Source organism: Drosophila persimilis, unplaced genomic scaffold (genome assembly GCF_003286085.1).
Source record: "Drosophila persimilis strain 14011-0111.01,24,50 unplaced genomic scaffold, DperRS2 tig00000000-arrow-pilon, whole genome shotgun sequence".
Lineage (NCBI taxonomy): Eukaryota > Metazoa > Arthropoda > Insecta > Diptera > Drosophilidae > Drosophila > Drosophila persimilis.
The window spans coordinates 26,898,287-26,921,240 of NW_020825288.1; the positions used below are offsets into that span (position 1 = coordinate 26,898,287).

The window sequence follows — 22,954 nt, forward strand, 5'->3', positions numbered from 1 at the left end:
ATAAAAAAAATAAATTAAAATAAAATAAAAACCATGAGGCATTGAAATGACAATTAAGTACGAAGCGATTGGTTTTTCTGGCTCCCCCAAAAAGGGACACACGGATTTTCTAGATATATATTTAATTTATTCCACGTATGGTCCCACGTGCAGTTCACGTGCTGATCTCTGTCTCTCCCTATGAGAAAACGCGTCTTTATTGTTGGCTAACAAATGGTTTTACAGGCTAATAACTGTGCTCGTGGTGTGTGTCTCTTTGGTCCTCACCCGAGGGTCCAATTAATATTGTTGTATTTGCGCTAGTCGCTAGATTACACGAAACTTGAACGCTCGCCCCAAAAAATAAGATAATTATCACATTGCCATTAGCAGCCCCACTCACGTACTCTCCCTCTGTCTCGTGGAGCAGTTGACATGACGGCAAACAAAGGCACGGACACGGGCAAAGAATGACTTTGGGCTTTGGGCTCTCTACTTGATGTCGCAGAGCAGGGCCACGCCACGCAGGGTCCAGTGCTTGGGATTGAATTCGGTCTCGAAGTCAATCGAGCCCACATACTTGAGGTCCGTTCGCTGGGGCTTTCGGTAGATGGGGCACTCGTAGAGTTTCGGATCTTTTCCAGCTGTGGTGTTTATGGCGTATATGTAAATGACGGGCATCTGCTCGTACAGGACCTTCATTTTGGACTCCATCAGCTTGCCGCTTCGCCGATCCAATGAGGCGCCTGCAAGAAAGGTGCCCAATCATTGCCGAACAGAATAGAACAGACTGGCCAAGAGTTACCCTCGAGAAACAGTCCGTGGACGTACACTCCTTCCGTTGGATACTCCGTGATGTCTTCTCGGTTATAGCGCGTTATTTGATTCTGCAGCACAACCGAGTCCAGTGCCCAGCCCTTGTGTGCTCGCGTTACTTCCTAGGAAGGATGGATACAGATGGAATTTAGAGTCCCGTGTGTTCCTCCGGCTCTACTTACCTGCCGCATAGCAGTCAGAAAGCCTTGGGGATTGAAGAACCCTGTCATCCAAAATACCTGTTTCGAGTAATTAAATAAATGTGTGCGTGGGAAGATGCTCCAACCCACTCCTCTCGGACCTGCATGGCTCTCTGCTTGCACTTACCTTCGGACGATCCGTTGATATCCATGTACGAAATTGTCCGTTGCGCTCGAGAAGCTCTGTGTACCAAAAGCCCAGCGTCGTGGACTCCCAGGATATCTGAAAGTGACAGCGACAGTGACAGGAGACAACATTATCTGGTGGCAAGATTCAAAGGGCATACGAAATCAGGGACAGGCAAACGAGTTTTTATTGGGAATGCCGAATGTAGACTAAACAAAACAGAACAGACTATTTTAATGCAGCGCTGCATCAAAGCCTTTGGTTATCTTAAAGTTCATGTGGCGGCAGAAGGCCTCCATCTCCTTGTAGGAAAGCTTCTTCGCCTCGTAGTTAAAGGACTTTTGGATGTTCGAGACGTCTATTTCAGGATGGTGCAGATCGCTCAGCTTCTGGCCCCGTGTCACGGTGAACTCGGCCTCGTCGAAGAGCTTCCTCTTCAGCTCGAAGGGCATCTCCTTGGCAGCCAGAGAATCAGTTGCATTGTATTGCAATTGCTTTTCAACAGTGTCCGACTCCGCGGACGATGTGTCCGAATCGAAGGCCGTATCACGTAGACTCTGCTTTGCTTTGTACTGGATTCTCTTCAGCTTGTTGTCCAACAGGTTGGGGTCCAGCGTGTGGGTGGAGGGAAACGGTGTGCTCGCCTTGTTGGCCTTGATGAAGCCGTATTGGCGCTGTCCGAGCGGCACATTCGTGGTCTCGTCCACATTGTGTTTGTCAAATTCGGTGGTCTTAGACAGGAAAATATTCCGATTATCGTTCGTGCCACTCGTTATGATTTTCTTCATTGTTTTTGCCGGATTACTCGTATTTGCAAAAGGCATATCGAAATATTATAACGAGTTCCGAACTGAACTCTATTTTCTATTTGGTGTAAAATTCAACAATAATGCTTTCGGCAATGCTTACTGGATCTAGTATAATTTCTGTTTGAATCGAGAACCAACACCTGCCCTTTTAGGACTTTGTTTAATTTCCCTTTCCCCTTTAAGTGGCCTGTTGTTTGTCTGCTCTGGCGGTCTATGGGTCTATTGAGAGGCGTCAAACGTTTATACGCATAATTTCGAATGAACGTTACCCACCGCCCACGGCCCAAAGGGAAGGTGAAGGGCAGTCCCTTATCATTTCCACCCACCAGACAGACAGACAGACAGACAGACACCTGGGTACAAAACGAGTGATAGCAATAGGCTATCTCTAGATCCTCCAAAGTCCTCCTGCTTCAGGAATACACACCTTCATCCAGGTCTCTGGTATGCGGGCATCGTACATAGCATCCAGGGACTCCTTTAGGGCGGGACTCATCACAATGGTACCGTCAATGGCCAGCTTCAGATCGCAGAGGCAGGTGTGCACGCGCTTAATAACCCTCTGCATTCGATCGATTTCTTGTCTGCAATCAAATATATGTATGTCGGTGAGTAACCAACCTACAATTAAATGTGTACTTTACCTTAAAAATATGTTCATCGGCAACAAGATGCCCATTCGATTGAGATTCTCACGCACATCGTAGGCATTGTATTGGGCGGGGAGCTTGCGTAGCATGTCATCTGCCAGTTGGTAGACAATGCTCTCCCTTGTTTCGCCCCCGCCGCCGCCACCCTCCTTCGGCTGTACGCTCAGTATTGTGTCCAGGATGCCTGCGAACCAGAAGCAAAAGCAGAAACCGAACAATCAAGGACTTGGGAGTACGCTATCAGGGGATATGCTAATGTGCCAATGGCCGAGTGGGTTTGCCAGCCGATTTGATTTCATTCACGTTCATTGCTGCTAAATCACACATTTTTGGGTTCTATTGATTGGGGGCGAGGGTCCTGGGGAATTGTTTATGCAATGGCTCTTTACACAAAATTAAGCAGAATGGCATTACGCCCCGTCGATGCAGTACTCAAACCACGCGATTCCGGCCATTGATTTCCCGGTTACAGATCATTCATCGTGGCTCACGGCGGATTATGTGCACGTGTTTATGTTACATTTCGCTCTGTTTTAATTATGAAGCAACACAACAAATACAGTGCTCATACCTTTCGCTGAATTTATCTGATACGTGATGTCGGCGTTCGAATGCAAGCCAAACACCTCTGGGGTATCGTACGCCGGCAAGCTGTTTATGTAATCGATAAAGCCCTGAAGGCTCTTCGTGCCCGGCACCTTGTAGCCCTTGTAGAACTCGAAGGAGTTCGACAGCAGTTGCTCGCAGAACCAGACCGCGGTGAAGGTCGTGAGCAGGCGCTTGTCAAAGTCATCGGTCACCCGGCCCCCGTACTGGACTTCTCCAATCATGTAGACCAGGGTCTGCCAGGAGACACCTTTCTTGGGATCCATTTCGTCCAGGTGGTTCTGGACAAACTGCACGCTGGCCGCGAAGTCGGCCTGATTGAATTCGTAGGGTACATTCCAGCCGAGAGGGCCGAACTTTCGTCGCTCCTGGACGATGGTGTGCAGAAAGGCCACCGTGTACAGCAGCGGGGGCCACTGCGAGGCTGAGGTGTAATCAAGGAAGTCCTGGGTGAACGACTGGCTCCCGCAAAAAGATTGAAAATTAATAATTAATTGAGCTTCGGGAATTTACACTGCTTTGGCGCACCTGGTAGCTGCGCTTTAGACTGGCCCGTATCCCCTGGGGTGGTTCGTTTGTGAACTTGAGAGCCATTTGCAGCAATCCAATCGGAAACTCGGTGTGCGGCTCAGTGGTGACCCACATGCGGAAGGACTCGTCGATATGCTCCGACTCCACCAGCATGTCGATAATCTCGGTGCAAAAGGGCAGCGACAGATGCACGTTTTGGAGCAGAACCCAGCCGCCGGTGGACATCGATTCCATTATCATTTTGCGGGCATGGTACTCCTGTCCCTGTCCCATCGATACAGATTTTAGGCCTACTCGCGAATAGAGTTGGTTAGAGTCGAAATTTGGAGCTGTTTGTCAGACACTTGCCTATGCTCTTCTGCTTGGCCAAGGCCCCAATTTGGGTGGTGGGATCGGATCCTATGGAGAGAAGACACACAAAGGGCGTGCGTGGCTCCGACTCCAGCCACATTTCCTCCAAATCCAGAATCTGCATCTCACTGTACTCGCCTCCCAAAGATTCTATAAAAAACAAACAGAAAGTTAAGGAACAGATACTCATCCTACTTTCTACTATAAACACACCTTCTATATACTTCTTGGCCTGAGATATGGTCCGATCGGGGCACCAGGAGCGAATGAGTAGCAGTTTTCGAAAGCTGTCCAGAAGGGCATTGTAGCCACAGGGGATTTCCTCGTACTCGGGCTTCTCGCACTCGTACCACGTGCGCCAGTCACGCTCGTTCAGTTCAATCACCTGCAGAACTGTGGAAAAGGTCTCCAGCTTGCTGATCTCCACCAGATTGAGCCAGGTGATGTCCAGGATCCAGCGGAAGGGCTTTGGGGTGACAGCGTTCAGATCCAGTGAGGCCCCGCCCTTGATGAACGTCAAGAACTCCTCGTGACTGATGTTCTCGTTGTGATAGTCGATCTTGATGGCCAGCATCAGGGTAAACAGTTGCTTGTGCCGCTCATAGAGGCTGCGGTTCGTGAACTTGTACACCTCGTAGGTGAGATATCGCAGGATAATGTTGATGCGCTCCTCCGTGACACTGGACTTTGTCGACTTGGTTATCGAGTGGTTGAAGATGACGAGGAATTGCTTGAGGGAGTTCTGGTACATGGCGTTCACGTTGCTCATTTCGACAATCAGAAAGTAGAGGATTGATCCTCGCTTCGCCACCGCCCGAAACTCCTCGCGTGCCTTCATTATTTTGCGCTCCGTCACCTCGGAAATCTTTAGTTTTTGGTTGACTTCCTCGGCTGTGGTCTTGGTCACCCGCAGTACTTCGATTAAGGCCTCGTCGTCCACCAGAGATCCTTGGGAGGAGCTCAGGCGCAGCAGGAGGTTCGCCTCCAGCTCCTTCATGTTGCGCTGGTTCTGCATGACGGTCTCGAAGAGCGCCACTCGCTCCGCTTCGAGATCCGACTTTTCCATTAGGATGACCCGACCCAGGAGTTGATCCTCCAGACCACGCATAGTGACCGTGAAATCAATGATCGAGGTCTTGGCACTGACCTCAGGACTGAAGGCGGGATTCGGTAGCTTTGTGGTAATGTAGAGCATGAACCCGGGCATTACGTCGCACTCCTTGTCGCCGACAAGCACCTTCTCAATGCTGCCCGACTTGATGAAGTTCTTCTCCAGGACATTGTCTATAACCGGGTCCAGATCGATGCCCACGTCCTCGATCAGCAGCGGCCTGCCCAGCGAGAGCGAGTCCTCGAGGTGGGTGCGAAAGTACTTGTGATTCAGGGAGGTGATCTGCAGCTCATTGCGATCCTCCTTGCACTTGATCCAGATCTTCCCCTGCGTCTGCGGATCGACCAGCAACGGATAGCTGCTGGACTTGGTGGCTATCAGGGCGTTCTGCACGGACAGCTCGTCGTTCGGCAGCCCCTGGAGTGTCCATTCCGACACCGTCGAAGAATCGACCAGCATGTTTATGATGTTCAGTCCAATGGTGAAGGGAATATTCTTCTGCTTCAGTATGCCCATCCAGGTCTTGATGAGGTTGGCCCGAAACTCCTGGTTGTAGGGCCCGCAGTAGGAGAGAAAGCCGGTGGCCAGGAGCACATCGCCCACCAGTTTTCCCAGCTGAATCTTGAACTCCTTGCTCTGGTTGGTCCAGCGATGCTTCTCGTCCGAAAGCCCATTGATCAGGGCCGTGGCTGCGGTCATTTTCCGCAGGCAGACATTGGCCGCGTCCATCAGTCGTTGCTTCTCCCCCACGGCCTTGTCGTACTGATCCTTTACCGCCTGCAGGGCATCCTCACGCTCTCGAAGCTGTTCCTCGGCCCCGGCCAAATCGTCCATTGCAAGCTAAGAACAGAAGGGAAGGGAATGCCATATGAGTGCAGGGACATGCCGAATCCTTTGCCCAGCTTACCTTTAGGCGCGCCTCTTGCATGGTTAGATTGGCTTTCAGGGGCAGTACCTCTTTGTTCACGCTGTGGAAGAAGGACATGGCCTTGGTCCAGGAGAGCAGACCGGCGACATCACCGCACACACGTCGAGCCATGTCCATGTTGTAGTCCTCCATGCGAAAGTACGGCTGCAGCAGGTCGATCATCTCGTCGTTGATGGTGTCCTTCGGGTAGTTTTGCAGTTGCAGCAAAAATGTGGCACTGGCCATCATCTGCGTGGAAAGGGAAAGGGGAATGGGAAGAGGAAAGCTGTGGGACAAAGGGGGCACCCACCTTGAGTGACTCTTGCCACGAGGGCTTGGGGCACGGTGTACCCGAGTCGGGTATGCACGGGTGCAGCTTACGCTTGAACAGGATTAAGACGCAGTCCATTATCCGCATAATGAGGTGGGGGGGTCGTCCCAGCTTACGCACGGTGGCTATGTGCGCCGGCTTGATCGTGTTGAGGGCGTTCTCGGCCTCCTCGAGGGCCGGCTTGGCCGCCTCGAGCTTCTCCTCGGCCAGGGCCTTCTCGTGGGCAATGCAGGCAACGAGGGCCTCTGCCTTATCCTTGACGATGAGGACCTGATTCTTGACAATCTCCGCTTGCATCGCACGCTCCGTCACCTCCACCAGCACCGATTCAGCGTTCTTGGAGGCTTCGACCAGCTCCTCCTCCATGACCACGAGGTCTTTCTTGAGGATCTCAACCGAGGCGGAGGCCTCTTTCAGTTTCTCCAAGCCCGTATCCATCTTCTCCACACCATCGCGCAGCTCTTGCTGCTTCATCTGATAGATATTCTTGTAGCCGGCAATGAAGTTCAGATAAGATTTGGGTGTCACGTGCGTGGCGCGACGGAAACGCTGGAAGTACTCCTGTGACGTTTCGGCGACAATGTCCTGTATGGAGCCGAGCGCATTAACCAGCTCTTCCTTGACGGCCGACGTACACTCAATTTCGAAGTGGCTCAGAAAGTGTCTGGCAACCGAAACCAGGGCGTCCTTGGGCCACGGATGCAGCCAGTCAATGGTGCAGCCGGAGACCAAGGCGGGAAAGCGCTGCACCCGCGACCGAAAAGTCTCACCCACGGGCGAGAAACAGAAGGCCACGTGCAGATTGGTGCAGGTGCGCGCCAGAAAAAAGTCCATCACACTTTCCGGGGTCGCTGTTTTGCGTTGATTTTCGCGTTTCATGACCGGCGTCAGCTCTTGCACGATTTCGGCCTGCTCATCGCGCGAGAATAGATTCGATATGACACCGCTCGAGAGTATGTTATTGAGATACTCGAGGAAACCTTCCTCTTTGATATCCATGTCAGTGAAGAGAAAGGTTGTGCCCTTCCCCTGCACGCCGCAGGTGCGGTAGAGCAGCTTTAGATCCTCTAGAAAATTGGCCACATTGTACGAACGCGTCAACGCAATTTGGAAGGTCTTGTAGCCAGCTATAAACGATGCCAATTTCGTAAGCGACTGCTTTCCAGAACCGCCGACCCCGACAAGCATGACCGATCCTCTCGGATGCCGAATGATGCGGGAGATCTTCACCAGATGCAGCATTGCATCCGGGAAGAACACCAAATCCATTCCAGATCCTCGCACCATTTCATTGAACTGGGCGAGGAACATAACGAGACGCTCGCGTAGCACTTCATGAGAGTGTACCGGCTCGTACACTTTCGGCAGCTCCATGTCGGTGTCCTCGCCCTCCTCGCCGGTCGGCTCGGGGGCGTCGCGCATAAAATCGACGAATACCGGATTGGGTATGATCATTTGGGAATGGGCATCGCCCAACTCCTCTCGCACGAGACATGCCAGCTCTGAGCCGAACCACTCCCTATCCTGGAACGTGGTGAATCGGTCGGCAAATACTCGCGTGCACTCATGCTTCCACAGCGCCATGAGCACGCTCTCGGAGGTGATCACTGTGGATAAGGTGCCAACCATGCCCTGCCAGATGCGCGACAGGTCGCGCAGACTGAACACGTAGTGGAACTTCGCTGGCGTGGGCAGCAGCTTCTCGCGTGTGCGCTGCCACAGGTGCCGCGTGACCACGATCAGTTTCTTCACTAAATTGCGAATCTCGGGCACAAAGCCGCGCTTGGCATTGTAGTGGCCCTCACCGATAACGCGGAAGATCTTATCAATGGAGTCGTTGTCGGGTATGTTGCAGTTGAAGACGCAGAACTGACGCTTGAGACGCGACGGTATGTCGTTGCGACCGCCGCCGGGCAGCCCCATGGCCGCCACATACTGTACATCCACAATGGTGGTAAAGTCGCCGGGCTTCTCCAGGCTGTAGAAGCCCTTCATGTCCATGGACTGGCGCACAATTTCATTGGTCACCTGATCGCCCCACTCATTGATCTCGGGCAGATTGATGTCGTCTATGAAGACGATCAGCTTGCGGCCACCAGGGGGCCCAAAGGTGACGCCCACACGCTTCTCCACATAGCTCTCGATGGTGCGCTGGAACTGGTAGGGGCTGGTGGCCGACGAGAAGTTGAAGGATCGCCCCATGTACGTCTCAATGTTCATCTTCTTCATGAAGTTCTTCATGATCACTGTCTTCCCGGTACCCTGTTCGCCGATGACCATCACGGCGCGCTCCTGATTGGCAATGGTTCCGATTAGATAGTCGATACGCACATTATCCACAATGGGCACCAAAATACTCAAGTAGTCTGGTGTGGAAAGCTCCGGATACATGTAGGGTGTGACGAGCGTCTTCCACGACTGCCACACGCCCGTTGGAGAAACGAAATGGTCGAATATGGTGTTCTCGCTAGCACTACCCTTCGGATAGTCGAGGTGCGGAAAGGATTCCTTCACAAAGATATTCATTCGAACGCGATCGGTTGTTGAGAGGTAACCCCCCAGGCCCCAGGCCAGAGCGAATATATACAAGCGGTGCAAGTGTTCCGGTGTACAGGTGTCCTCTTTCTCCTCGACAACGCTCTCAATGGGCAGATCCTCTGTAGGGGTATGGGGTTAAAGTATGGTGTAGAATCAACAGGATAGGTAGCAGTACTTGTACACACACATTTGTTAGTAATTGGTAGTAAATGATAAGGTTTAGACGAGACGTTAACAACAAGACTATAAACAGAACACACAGAATTACACACACAATGGAGGGAGGTGCCAATCGACTGAGAACCAAACCAAACGGAGAACCAAGTCCTCCTTTGATAGGATCTCAATCTCAATAGGATGTTAATGACAATACACACACACAGAAGCAGATCTATATCTATAGAAGATACATGTAGATGTGTTTAAATATGGAAACCCCTTGTGGGAGGGGTTGGTATACTTTACCGACAATCTGACTGCCAATCGATTGCCGTCGCGCCTCTTCGATTTGTTTTTGTTGCTCTATTCGCTTATTCGCTGAAAAGTTTCAATTCAATTTTGTATGTGTGGTTTTTGTTTTTGTTTTTGGTTGGGTGTCGGCTGTTTGGGGGCGACTTTCTTCTATCCTTCTTCCACTTACCATCATGGCTCTCCTTGCTCGAGAGGCTCACAGCCTGTTCGTCCTCCTTCTTGACGGGTATCAAGCCCTCCAGAATGAACAGCATCTGCTGCACTATGTTGCACTGCAGGACTGGCATCTGAAGCTTCACCATTTGTGCCCCCCAGTTGTGTACCTCGACAAATGTCTCATCGAACAGATCGGAAAACGTGGACTTTTCGCCAGGCGCGCGATTCTTTAGCCAGGCCTGAACAACTGTGAAGGATTTTGGCATTGTTTCATCGTTATTTCATCTCAAAAAAGGATCGAAACACCTACTCGGTCGTGCATCCAGGCCAGAAGAGCTCATGTAAACCATGCCGTTGCGTGAAACAGTAGCGGGTGAGGCATTGTCGATGTTGTGCGGCTCGAAGATAATCTTAACGGTTGGCGCCATCGTTAGGCGATCGCCATTGGCCAGAGTCAAGGTTTTGTTGTCATCCAGCACGGAGTTGAGGTTCTCTATCCAAATACTGTCCACTGGACCATCGAGCACCAGCCACACATTTTCGCCTGCCTTCAGCTTGAGGGTCTTGCGCCACAGGGCCGAGAAGATGCCATCGGTCCAGTCATTGGTGGCCACATCGAGGCGTCCAAACATTTGGGCTGCTGTGATCGCCTTGGGGTTCATCCGCATCTCGCGATGGTTTTCCCCCATTTGGGTCATGGCCTTCATTAGGGTGTGGATGCAGGTGGTTTTGCCCGCTCCACTCGGGCCCAGGGTCATGATGCCATGGCGTACGTTCTGTGTCTCGTACAACTGTATAAGCTTCAGGACCCAGGGCGGATGATAGATCAGACTGGCCTCGTCTGTTTGCTGGAGAATGGCAGCCTCCAACTCCGGATAGTTGGTATTCTCGAGAGTCTATTCAAAGAACGAGAGAGAGAGAGAGCGAGAGAAGGGGGTTAAATGAAGGAATGCATGGGAATGTCTCCTACCTGATTGGGAAACAAGTCGGACACCAACGAGAGGAACAGCGGCTCATCATCATCAATCAGCTTGGAGAGATTCATGTCGCGGAGGACGCGCATCACAATGGTGCTCTCAGTGTCCTTTGAGTTCCTCCGCTTGGCTGCCCCGAGCGTACGCAGCACGGAGAGTATGTTCCTCAGACCGAAGTCGTAGTGGACCTGCTTCGTCAGCTGCTCCTCGCACAGCTTGTACAGTGTGTAGAACTTCCGGGCCAGCGTTATGTTCTCCAGGAAACCGCAGCTGGCCAGCTTCACGCGGATGATTATCTGTCTGTCCGGCACCATCATCGCCACGGTCCGGAACTGTATTTTCAGATTCTCGGGCAACTCTTTGCGACCCGCGTACCCGGGATTCTGTTTAAACATTTAATTCTCATTTAATCGGCCATAGGTACTAATCGATTGCTTTTAAATCTAGTACATAGTTTATTTAACTTATTGCCGGGACAGGTCGATATTTATGTTTATCCTGGGCACTCCCTGCACACCATAAACAAGCGGAAACATAGCCCCAACAAAGGATTTCATCATTAAACTCAAACGCACACACAACTGTCTGTCTATTTGTGTCTGTAGGTCTGCGAAAAAGGGGACTGGAGGCCTGGAGGCCTGGAGGACTGGAGGCCTGGAGGACTGGAGGACTGGAGGCCTGGACGCCTGGAGGAGTGGAGGCCTGGAGGCCTGGAGGACTGGAGGCCTGGGTGACATAACGACTCATTAAATTATAATGTCCTGCCGCCTAAAAATGTTATATAAATGGGCCTAATAATTCAATGCGCAAATTAAAATACATATAGACACCGAGGCTAAAGCCGAAGCCTTCGAAAGGGTTAGAGGCAGACCATGAGAAGGGTAGCAAGGGGGGAGGGAGGGACCGGTTTGGTGTAGACAACAAGTGGGCGTTGATTGACATACTGTAGCATTATTGGCGACGTCGCCGGGGCTAACGCTAATCGCATTACCCCCGATCATAGTTGGCGTCGCTTTTAATTAAGCTACAGAGCCCCGTACTATATCTATAGTTTGCTTTGCCTTGCTACTACTCTCTATACTTGGGACCAGCCTTGGCTGGCTTTCCTTCGCTTGGCTTCCTATTTGGCCTGAAAGTATTTAATTCTGATTGTGCGTAGAGAGGCGTTGAGATTGCTGAGCAGAGGAGAGACGGTTATTCGGGACAGGGCCCCTCGTGGCATGTGGCAGGCAAATTAATCGAGTCATGCAGCCGCTTAAATGTAAATACACGGGACTCGGCTCCTCCTTTGGTGGTGCTCTTCTTGTTATTTGTTTTCCCTTTTGTGTGCTGGTTATTGGTTTTTACGGTTTTTGGGGGGGGAGGGGCGGTGGATGCTTTTTGGGCATGGCGTGGCATACGCGAAAAAGCCATAGTAAATTGTATTACAGCTTCAGTTGAGTTGAGAAAAATTGTACATGACTAATATCGTTGGAATTATGTGCAAAAAGGCGCCTGTCACTCTCCATTTTGCAACAAGTTAAATGGGAAAGCATTCGATTAAAGCAATTTAATTTTCTACTAAATACTCGTACACAGGAAAATCATCTTCCCAATGAACATAATGATGGATAGTTTTGTGTTGTGTTTTGTAAATACTCAAATTTCGATGAAGGTAACAGTGGAGTAGAGGAGTGCGATGTGCGCGTATCTAAACATTAATAAAGACTTAGCACGGAAGAGGCTCACAGGTGTCTGTCTGTTATTTATTGTAACCGGTACTCGTGGAGTAATTGTATTCGTATGCATGTACTAGATAGTATGTACAGGCCAAGGACAACGGTTAATCTTGCTAAGGATTACCAGCCGTGTCCGTTTGAATTTATTCCAAAAGAGCCTTCCTGCTTAGCCTTTACTTTCAATGTCTTTAAGTGAATATACTGGAGTGAATGCTAAGTGTATTTGTGCAGCAGGTATTACCAGGTATTACCATAGTTATGAATATTCCAAATTCTGGATTCATTTCAATCGTATCTCCATCTGTGAACAGGAAAGTTTTCTTCTTCTCCTTCTTGGCCGTCAGCACGACGGCCACTTGTTGAGCGGCCACTGAAAGAACCGGCAGCTCGATGCGGTTGAACTCATCGAAGCAGCCCCAGCTTCCAGACTGGGCCAGACCCTTATATATGCGTCCCAGCCCTCTAACCAAACCAAGTAAACTTTGAGTAAACCTTGAACAGGATGAACTGAACTTACCTGTAATCCATTTGATCGGAGCAATTAAAGACGACAACATACTTGGCCAACGTTTTGCCCATATCCTTGACGGTTTCCGTTTTTCCAGTGCCAGCCGGCCCGCATGGCGCTCCCCCCATGGACAGGGTAAGAGCCTGGGCCAAAGTGATATAGCAACTGAAATGGAATATCAATTTAGAGGGTACAACGAGAAACTTTTTCTCAACCACATGATAAAGACAAGACCCAGCCAAGAGACGCTCTTTAAAATATCAAAGCAGTCCCGCAGTACAGCCACTAATTTGCGATGACATCGAAAGAGCAGAGACGAAACTCGGGCGAATGAAAATGAGTGGAAAGGAGAAGTGCCTTCAGGAAAATAGCACCGCCACTTTACAGCTTTCCGGAGGCAACTGGCTGCCGCTGTCAAAACTTTATTTATATTCCGCTAAGTGAAGTTTATCTTTACGAGCATGTCAACGGCGCGTCGGTTGTAGAAATTCCTTTTGGTCTCGCTCTCCCTTTGAGTTTCGTTGAAGAAGATTTCCTGCAGGTTCCAGCCATCGACCGCTTTAAACTGCTGCCAACAGTTGTTTTTTTTGCCAATTGTTTACATAGAAAAAACTGACGAGAGTAGAGTTCAAAGTGCTACGGCAGGCACGGCATTCCAAGGTGTGTTCCATCGGGACGAAGGAATTCGCCAAGAATTCGTGCAATTGAAAACAAATTTATGTTATATTTATTAGTGGAAATTCTTGTCAGTCCAACGCGAAATAAATGATTTTATTTCCACTTAAGAACCATCGAATGGAGACCTGGCTATCGCGGAACTGTTTATCCTCCCCCGCAGTTTGAGTTTGGGCAAAATATTACAAGTACTCACCGATCTGTCAATGGTGTGATAACCAGTCGATCTGTGCAGCCAAGATATTCGTTCTGGTAGGTAAATGTGACATCGGTAACCGATATCCAGGTCTTGTCCAGATCCTCTTTGAAGTAGAAGCGGCATTGCTTGAGCCACTCGAAGTCGTTTGCTGATTTGATGTTCATGCGGCACTGGAATTGTTACGAATATTATTACAACATATACGAGCATAGGAGAGATACATATGTAGTCCTTAACAATAGTATTCTGTGTAATCTAAATGACCCACCAAAATATCGAAGATATCGCGCTGATGCACATGAATGGTGATCAGGGTCTCGAAGTTTGTGCGCTCGCGCTTTGTCAGATTGCGAGTGGTTTGGTCGATGAGTGTGTTGAGGATCTCGAGGAACTTGTTATTTGTCTCGGACATGACCTTCCTCTCATGTCTGGCCTGCATCAGAGCCATTTCTGCATCTCGCGTCCAAACCATTTGAATGCCGAGCAGGCCAATCTGGGCCGGCGCCTTCTCGAGGAAGCTGAGGAGGGTGAAGTTTGGATCGTTAATGGTCGCATAGGCGGTGCGAATGATCGAGTGCAGTGACTGCTGTGCTGTGACCAGCAATTGAGTTAGCCATGTCTCGACAGAGCCCTCCGCACGGATGGCGCGATCCAGCTGGATCATCTCGCCCTCGCTGCTTATGATGGCCATCATTTTGTTGTACTCGACGTCGTGGAACTTCACCGACTTTGTGTTGTCGAAAATATTCAGGAGGTGGTTTTGTATGGTATGCGAATCGGAAGCCTGACCCAGTATCTCAAGCAGTGCAGGATCTGACACAAAGAAGAAACGTGGAAACATCATGCGCTTGCGCTCTAGATAACCACTCAAGGATTTCTGACAAATCTCCAGTTGCTCCTGCAGATGAGGCAGCAACTGTTTAAGCAAATCATCACCGACGCAGCAAGCCACAACGCCGGGTGTCTCGTGGGCTCGCTGCATGATTTTTTGCCAGGATTTGTCTATTTTCGAAAACCTTTTCGCCTCCTTCGGCAGTTGCTTCGCAATATCGCCCCCAACAAACACTGCCTCCAGATAGACCCACATGTTCTGCACCAAGAGCCACCGCTCCAGTATCTCATTCGAGTTGGAGAGGTCATAGACCCACTGCTGTATCTGCTTCCGAAACGGAGCGTTGTATCGGTTGGATAGGAGGGATCCCAGCACCATCAGGCTGTCCTCCAATTGGCCAATCGTTTCGGCCGTAGTGTCGCCGCGCAGCAGGAGTTCGCCGCGATTGTTGAAGCTCATGAATTGCAGCTCGTGCACGGACCACTCATTGGTCACCTGCTTCAGCTTGGCTTCGATGTCCTTCTCCTTCATGGCACTGATGCAAATGTCCTCGATGTCCTCCTTGTGCTTGAGCAGCGGCGCCTCCAATATGTTCTTGAGCGAGAAACCCTCCGAGTCGAACTCGAAGATGTAGCGAGTAACGTCCATGATCCGTTGCCAGTGGCGTGGCTTCATGGCTTTATTCGCCATCAACTCCAGTAGGGGGCACATATCGTTAAAGTCATCGATTGTCTTCTTCAGAGCATGGAAAGCGGGCCACTCCTTCAGTCCCTTCGGCAGCTTCCGGCAGCGGTTTTGGAACTCCATCAACTCGTTGTTGATCTCCTCAATGTCCACCTCATTCCAGGGTATGTCGTAGTAGCTGCTCACTCTGTCAATCACATCGTTATACAGTTTGTACAGTTTCTGCAGCAGGTTCAGTTCCTTGCGTATCTGCCCCAGCTCTGGATAGTCCGTTTGCGGCAGACCGAAGAGTTCCTCGCCACTCTGGTACGTCTGCAGGCGTCGCCACATGCCTTCGAAGCGGTTCTGGAACAGTATCAGCCGGTCGGAGGCCTCTCTCGGCGTCAGCCCCGCCTGCATAGGACCCGCCGTCCGATACTCCGTCACGTACGAGATCTTGTCCTGCTTGAAGTTGTCCAAATTGGTGCGCAAGTCATCCTGGAAGGCCGGCTGCATGTCCAGCAGCTTCACCTGTGCCTGCAGTGCCCCAGCCAACAAGTTCTGGAATGTGGCCCGCAAATTGTCCACCAGGTCGAACTGGTCACGCTCCACTTGCACCTCATAGCGCGTCAGGACATTGAATGCTTCCTGCAGGACAAGACGAGTGAGTAGATGGCATCTTGGGTGCTGCCTGTGCTACTGCCTCACCTCTATCGGATCTATTCGAAGTTCCATGTCCACCTCCTGCTCACGAATCTTACCCAAAGTCTCCATTATCATGCGCACATCATCCAAGTCACGTATAGGCCTGTCCAGCTTACGATCCATTTCATTGATTACGGCATAAACATAGTCCATTTCCTTCTTGTACTTCTTCTTCATAGCCTGTCCAATTTTGTGGTTGCAGGCTGAAAATAGAAACCGTCTAAAGTGTTCGTTCGTTCTCCCTTTCCCTTTCCCTTTGCCCCTTCCCTCCCATCCCCCACCTCCCTTTCTGCCCATCTCCCTATTCCATTTCGTGCGCCACACAATGATATCGATGTCATTAATCAAAGCCAGGCCAAGGGCTAATTTATTTTCACACAGTCACATCCTCCAGCTGTGTGGGGTCTCTCGGCTCTCGGCTCTTGGCTCCTTCCTTCCAATCATTTTGTGTGGGGAATTTATTTTCGTATTTCTGGGGATGTCTTGTGTTTCAGTTAATTTGGTTAAACAAATTAGATTATCTAATTGGACGCCAATTTATTTGAATAGCTTCCTATTTGTCCACAAAACAAAAGAATTCGCGAGGGTGCCAAAATTTATGGTTGATTAACGTTTCGTGTATCTAAAAATGGAAACAGCATATCCTTCTAGTCTATAATTAGAATAAAATACATTCCATAAGCACCCCATAGCCCCCCTTCTTTAGATGAAATAAAGGAGAAGCATAAGTTATAGTTCTAAAGATGCATCGGACTGCTACTTACATTTGATTTCAATGGCCAAACCATACTTGAGCCTTTCATTATACACTGCCACGCACTGTCCAAAGACCTCCATGTCTGGCTCAATCAGCAGATTGGCATCCAGATCGGATAGACAGCGCAGGGTGGTCTCGAACTCCTGCAGGCCAAACTCCATGAGCTGACGAGTGGTGCGATCGTTCTTCCACAGGAAGTGGTAGGGCTTCCAGCGCTTGATGTACGTTTGAATCTCTGGCTTTACGTTCTTCGTGCAGCTGGAGAGCTGGTTGACAGCCTTGGCCACCTCTTTGTTATCCATGATGGCCGAGTAGAAGCTTTTCAGCATGTGCGGCATCTGTGGTCGTTCCTCGGAGGCCAGACAATAGATTTTGCGACGTCGACTCTTTCCGCCGGCGCCGCCAGAGGCCTCGTTGTGGTTGCGTCCGACGCGCGGCTGCGTCACCGTCATCGAAACTTGCTGCGGTTGGTAAGACAAGATTTTGGAGAACATTGCGAAGCTATTCAGTGGGGCGGTACGCACCGGCGGATCTTTGCCGCTGCTCCACTGAGCCACACCCTTCGCAATGCCCGTGATGTTCTTGCCAGCCGTCACCAAAATGTCCTGCAGCTCGTCCAGACTCGGTTTGATAACCACATGGGGTATCTGCAGCTGCGCGTGCAGCGCAAATATCGGCTTTTTGAAAACCGTCTCATTCTCATCGGCAATGAATCGACGTCTCAGTGTATCCAGTGCGGCTCGAATGACCTTTATCAGTACGTCAATGACCTTGCGGCTGTAATAGCGACGCATCTCGACCACCGCATTGCACACCATATCCTACAAAAAAACAGAATGGATCATTTTTTGACTTCTGTCCATCTTTTACACGTCCCACCTGCATGCCCTTGGGCAGGCTTTCTGTGGTCGACAGCAGCGACAGGGGATTCTCAAAGCAAGACCACAAGATACTCCAGTCCTGCTGCTGCCCTCCGCCACCGCCGCCGCCTCCACCACCGCCTCCACTTGTGGTGCCAGCAGCAGCTGCTCCTGCACTGTCTTCAGCTTTTCGTCCGCCTGATCCAGTGGCCTCTCCTTTTGGAGAGACTGCTGCTCAAAAGTTTCCAATTCATAATGTTTATATATTGCAGTCGCAGGTCTTACCATCGAAGAGGGTCGTCACATCATCCCCTGCTATCTCCTTGAATGTGGCCGTTGCCTTGTCCACCAAACTTAGAACCTCTTCCACCGCCTCGGAGACCATTTGACTTTTACGATTCAGTTCGATGGCCGCTTTCCTGGGGGAGGACAATCACGTCATTAGTATTTCACATGCAATTTATAGACAATATTAAAATGTGATAAAGAACCCATTAGAATAAATCACCAGCAGAAACAGAATAACCTTCAGACAGTGGAAAAGTCGCGCAAACCTTGAACATTCATTTTAGCAACCCAAATTAAAAGTGAATTCTCCCCCGAACCCCCGAAACATGTCAGAATCAGAGACTCACCGGCAGGCCTCCTCGCTGCGCTCCAGAAACTCATCAACTGTCCAGATCTCATCGTCTGCTCAAGAAACAAATGGGAAAAGTTTTCAGGCAGCATACAATTAGACGCGAGTCCTGAGAGATGCTCGCATGTGGGAGCCACCAACCTGCTGGTAATATTTGCAACGAGACGTCCTGCATCCACATGAGCACATGGAGTATGCGATTGGAATAGATGTCATGAACACGGGCCACGAGAACCTCAAAGTTCTCGATGGCCTGCTTGCAGCGCTCATAGAATTCAGTCCAGTTTTGGTTGGTCCACTGGAAATTAAGAAAACACAATAAGAATTCAGAGGAGATCTGCAGCTGACGGACTCACATTTATGGTATGTAGTCCTGGCTTCAGCATCGCCGTCAAACGCACCAATTGAGGCAGAAACAAAGGACGCACCTCCAGCTTCACAGCCCGGACCGTTGAAAGAAACATTTTGATGAGACACTACGGGGCAAACACACAGTTCTTAATGATATACGATTTTCGAGTGGCACAATGGCAGAATAACACACATTTAACGAGTCCTGTATGGTGATGAAATACTGCTGGCGACTCATCAGAGTGGCGGCCACAATCGGCAGCTCGATCTTTAGCTTGGCCAGCATTTTGGCTTCTCTGATCAGCAATGGTATTGTGGGGTGTAGATTGACAAACAATTTGTCCCCCTGCAGGCAAAGTAGTGGCTGCAGGAGGCAGGCATCGGCAACGCTGACGTCTTGATCCAGCCATATGGATACAATTTCGTCCTCGTACTCCTGGAGCACTCCCAAGACGTTGTGGAATCGCATGTCCAAGTCCTTAGCCATGGGCAGGGTACTCAGCACCGCATGATCCATCACCGCATCTATGAGCTCTGTTAGATGAAGACTCAATGCCCGACACCAATGGATGCGTCCGGCAATGGGCGGGAAGTTTCTCGCCAGCGGGGGATCGTCTCGTTGCTTGCGAAATGTTTTCAGTATGCGATCCACCTCCTTGTCAACGTAACGCAATATCCGTGTGTATTTCTCATCCATCTTGGTCAGGGGAATTTTCTCGCTAACTTTTTCGAAACGCACTAAAAACCGTATGCACTGCGGCGTCTCCCAGACCGTGTCAAAGTCCTTTTCAATCAGCGTGGCTATGGTATCCTTTAGGGAGTTGGTTTTGTTTATAAACCTCTCAAAATCGTCATTGAAGTTGGAGTTTCGATGATCTAGGTAGTCATATTTCTTCGAAATAACCTCCTTTTTGGCCTCTTCGAAATGATTAGAGGCATCCTCCAAGGCCTCCCCCAGCAGAAGGCCCTCCAGGCGACGCTCGAACAAATGGTTGTAGTCATCGATCAGGTTGAACATGTTTATAATTTTCGAAAGGCGCTCGCAGAATGTATCGAATTTTCCTGAAATTATCAAGCCTTACTATAGATCATATAGAATCGTTTAGATTCGTATCGTTACCAAAGACAAAGTTCTCGGAGAACCCAAATGGTGTCTGATTGGGCAGAAACGGCTGCTCGCGCACCGTGTAGTACGTCTCGTGGTAAATGTGGTTCAGTTTAATGCAGTTGCTGAGTTTTGTTCGAATTAAGCTGCGATCCTGGGACCAAATAGTCTCCTTGCAACGACAAGTAATGTAGGACTTGCAGGTCTCGATCATTTGGTTTGTTATCTAGAAGGAGAATTAATTGTTTAATAGATATTTACTATATACCTCAAAGCAGAACAAAAGTTAAGGGTAAAATGAAATTAAATTCTCTATCGTACACTGACAATGAACTTCTTGAACAGCACCCTAGCACCATCGACGTCAAAGAGGTCTTCGACTTGTTAATTCCACGGCACTTACCTCAGCTTGGTGGGAAATTTCAAGGTGAGTCAGACAAGAAGGCTTTAGTCATGCTTCAAAGAGCTTTTATGTCGTCGGACCACGAGCAAAAAGTGGAGGTCAGAACACGGCAAGAAAATGTTTGACTGGGATTTAGCGAATTGGAAATAGAATATATTTCCAGCAGATATATGTTCGAATGTCCTGCTTGTTTCGTTGGAAAACCTGGTAAATGTACTGAGATATATTATTTTTGTAGCAACATTTTCACTCACTTTAACCATCAGTGCTGATGTTCTTTCTGATGTATTGTAGAACTGGGATACACTGTAAATCAGTCGCACCGTTTGCAGTAGACTTAAGATGGACTCCTTCATGCTTACAGGGTCGTCCAGGTACAGCGAGTGACAGCACGTTTCCATGGCTTGTATAAACTTGGAATTGTCCCGCGCCTCATTATAGCAAAAGGTTATTTTACGATCGGTTTCCTTCCATTGCCTAATAATGCGGGAGCCCGCCAAAAAAAGACAATGCAGAGTAAACTGCACTTCTTTGTCTTGCAAATGGGCCAGAAGCTGTGAGAACTGCGCGCCACGTTTCTTCCAGTACTCCAGCTCGTCCTGTGGACCACTGTGATCGTTCTCCTTACGGAGCTGTTCGCTTTCGCCAAGGATTTTCAATATCCCCTTGGTCCAGTTATTGACACGTTCCTCGAGCTGTGTGCAAAACTCTTGGTTCTTGGACATGTCTTTGACCTCATCCACCAGATCGATTTTCTCAAACATATCGCAGCCATCGGCAAATACGTTGTGATGATCGCACACCTGCTCGCAGACGCGCAACGCACTGCAGAATGATCGCAGTCCTGGAAGGAGCTGCCCTTTGATAAGACCGCAGCTAACGTCCTCCTCATCGCCTTCCAAACTGGGAAAGGCCAGGGCCTGCATGAATACAAACTCAACGATTCGCTCAATGGAAGTGACCAGGCCAATGTTCTTGGCATCGATTACACCACAGTACCTATGTGGAATAATCAAGGATCACGTAAGAACCAAATAGAAGAGTATAAAAAGACTTACAAATCCTTTTGGAATCCCTCTTCCGGAAGCTGCTTGGACGTATTCACTCGAAAGATATAAATACAAACACCTGTAAAGGCGCAGGTCCAACCATCCGTCAGGAATAACTTCTTTTGCTTTGGCGGAGGCATACCACTCGGAGAGGCGCCACCTGATGAAGGAACAGAGAGGTAAGTGTGGCTCATTCGATAGACAGCAATATACAGAGATGTAAATTGTAATTTTATAGTATTATTTAATCTTATAGTTAAGACCTTGCGGCGTCTTAGAACTGCTGGATGCAATGCCACTTCTTGACGGTCCCGGCTTATTTGCGTCTGGAGTCGGTGTAGGCTCCGGTTCATCCACTTCCTGATAAAACCAGAGCAGCTTGTTTTTCATATTCGGCAAAAATAGCTGATTGATTTCATCGAGCTACAAAAGGAAGTATTAAAGATATAGGAATATCTCAATGTATAGCATAAATATAGGAAATATAGAAACTACCATATCCCCTTCGAATATGTAATCCATGAGCTGATGTCTGGGCAACTGAGTGGCGTCGATCAACAACTGGAAGGTGAACTCCAGTCGGGGATCCATCTCCCCACGGCGGGCCTTGCGTTCGCATTCTTCGCGTCGGCGCTGTGCTTCGTCCGGGTCCATGTTTCAACGTTATCACGTATCACATACGCACGCGTATTATATATTATTTTTTGTGGTTTTGTTTTGTTTTGTTTTTTAACACGTGTAGGGCCGTTGGGGTTCCAGAAAATAATATTTTGGATCAAAAGTTTGCATGTGCGGTAGGATTTTGTATTTATATTTTTGTAAAAAATCGAACATTGATTTTAAATTTTAAATCAATTCATTGTTTGTTTTTTTGTTTCAAAATTCAAAAACGGGAGAGACCAAAAATATGTTAGTTTCAAAAAACAATTTCGTTTTACACTACAAATGCGTGTTGCAGCAAATTCTGAATTGCAAATTGTTTTATAACTAAATCTATATTCAAAAACTCTAACTACGTTTTACATACAGATAAAAAACAGATAATTCATAAAATCAAAGTCATTTCTGCATACATACAAAAGTGTGTGTTTCAAAAATATATTCTCCTAAGAGTTTTTGTATTTTGCATTTATGTAAGTGGGGATTGGGGGGTTGTTACTCAGCTAAAACGAAGCTAATGAAGATATGTGTATTAGTTGTAATTAACTGTCCTATTAGCCGTTAGACAACAAATACATAGGCATTTACATTCGCTGTACGAAATACGTAGGTGTTTGCGATTACGTAATCAGTCAAAGGGTAACAAGGAAGGGATCTAAAGACATTACATTTTACTGTTAACAAGCAATGTTTACACTTGCATTACACCTAATACGGTTTTAGTATTGAATCTAATTTGGTTTCGAAATTTTGGCACCTGCAAAATATCTCCCTGGTCCTCTTCTTCCTCTTCTTCATCACTGCTGGCCCCTTCGCCACGCATTGCCAGCACATGTTCAATCAGCTTTTTTTTCTGCACGAACATTTTGTCCAACAATTCTACACAAAAAGCAAATTCACCATAAAGAAAGGCACCCAAATGTGCAACCTTTATCAAATATCATAATAGATTTACTAGATTTGCAATCGCTGTCTGTTTTTCTACACTGCGAAAGTTTACGTCACACCAGGAATTGAACAAACAAATGAAAATACGCGCCATGTTGCCCAGCAACTGATCAGTGTTGAAAAGCACACCAAGTGAACCAATCGGAACTAGTCCGTCGTATCGGTTCACTTTTTTAGCTGTTTTCAGCTTGCAGAAAACGAAAAAATAAAAAACATTTTTATAGCCTATTAAAAGCGTAACTAAAGGTTTTCACAATTTTGTATTAACAATTAATAATAATAATAATAATTTACCTCAGGTAGTTGAACTATTTAAACAGAGGGGGC

At 48.6% G+C, this 22,954-nt stretch overlaps 2 protein-coding genes across 2 annotated transcripts; both read right to left on the reverse strand.

The window, feature by feature from the left end:
* Positions 1–111: 111 nt before the first annotated feature.
* LOC6594597 (dynein heavy chain 5, axonemal) lies at positions 112–22,544 on the reverse strand. Its single transcript, XM_026994860.1, has 34 exons — positions 22,437–22,544; positions 21,515–21,652; positions 21,283–21,442; positions 21,029–21,179; positions 20,225–20,969; positions 19,583–19,793; positions 18,656–19,524; positions 18,468–18,587; positions 18,253–18,409; positions 18,110–18,164; positions 17,760–17,893; positions 17,494–17,705; positions 17,139–17,435; positions 16,622–17,075; positions 15,861–16,060; positions 13,926–15,800; positions 13,655–13,827; positions 12,793–12,948; positions 12,527–12,737; positions 10,554–10,940; positions 9,894–10,479; positions 9,597–9,830; positions 6,398–9,075; positions 6,088–6,336; positions 4,283–6,020; positions 4,067–4,219; positions 3,716–4,008; positions 3,153–3,645; positions 2,576–2,765; positions 2,359–2,515; positions 1,123–1,218; positions 978–1,034; positions 785–917; positions 112–725 (listed from the first exon to the last, which is right to left on the reverse strand). The coding sequence occupies exons 1-34, from the start codon at positions 22,542–22,544 to the stop codon at positions 472–474; spliced, it is 14,124 nt and encodes a 4,707-aa protein (XP_026850661.1). The 3' UTR covers positions 112–471.
* On the reverse strand, positions 1,287–1,918 carry LOC113567341. Its single transcript, XM_026994858.1, has one exon. The coding sequence runs from the start codon at positions 1,908–1,910 to the stop codon at positions 1,356–1,358; it is 555 nt and encodes a 184-aa protein (XP_026850659.1). The 5' UTR covers positions 1,911–1,918; the 3' UTR covers positions 1,287–1,355.
* Positions 22,545–22,954: the final 410 nt, after the last annotated feature.

Excerpts from the sequence above, each read along its gene's own strand:
- LOC113567341 (XM_026994858.1), bottom strand. The coding sequence starts at position 1,910 with ATGAAGAAAATCATAACGAGTGGCACGAACGATAATCGGAATATTTTC.
- LOC6594597 (XM_026994860.1), bottom strand. The coding sequence starts at position 22,544 with ATGTTCGTGCAGAAAAAAAAGCTGATTGAACATGTGCTGGCAATGCGT. Across the intron at positions 13,828-13,925 it reads GCGATATCTTCGATATTTTG|TGCCGCATGAACATCAAATC; the intron begins GTGGGTCATTTA and ends TAACAATTCCAG. Across the intron at positions 12,738-12,792 it reads TCCGATCAAATGGATTACAG|AGGGCTGGGACGCATATATA; the intron begins GTAAGTTCAGTT and ends TGGTTTGGTTAG.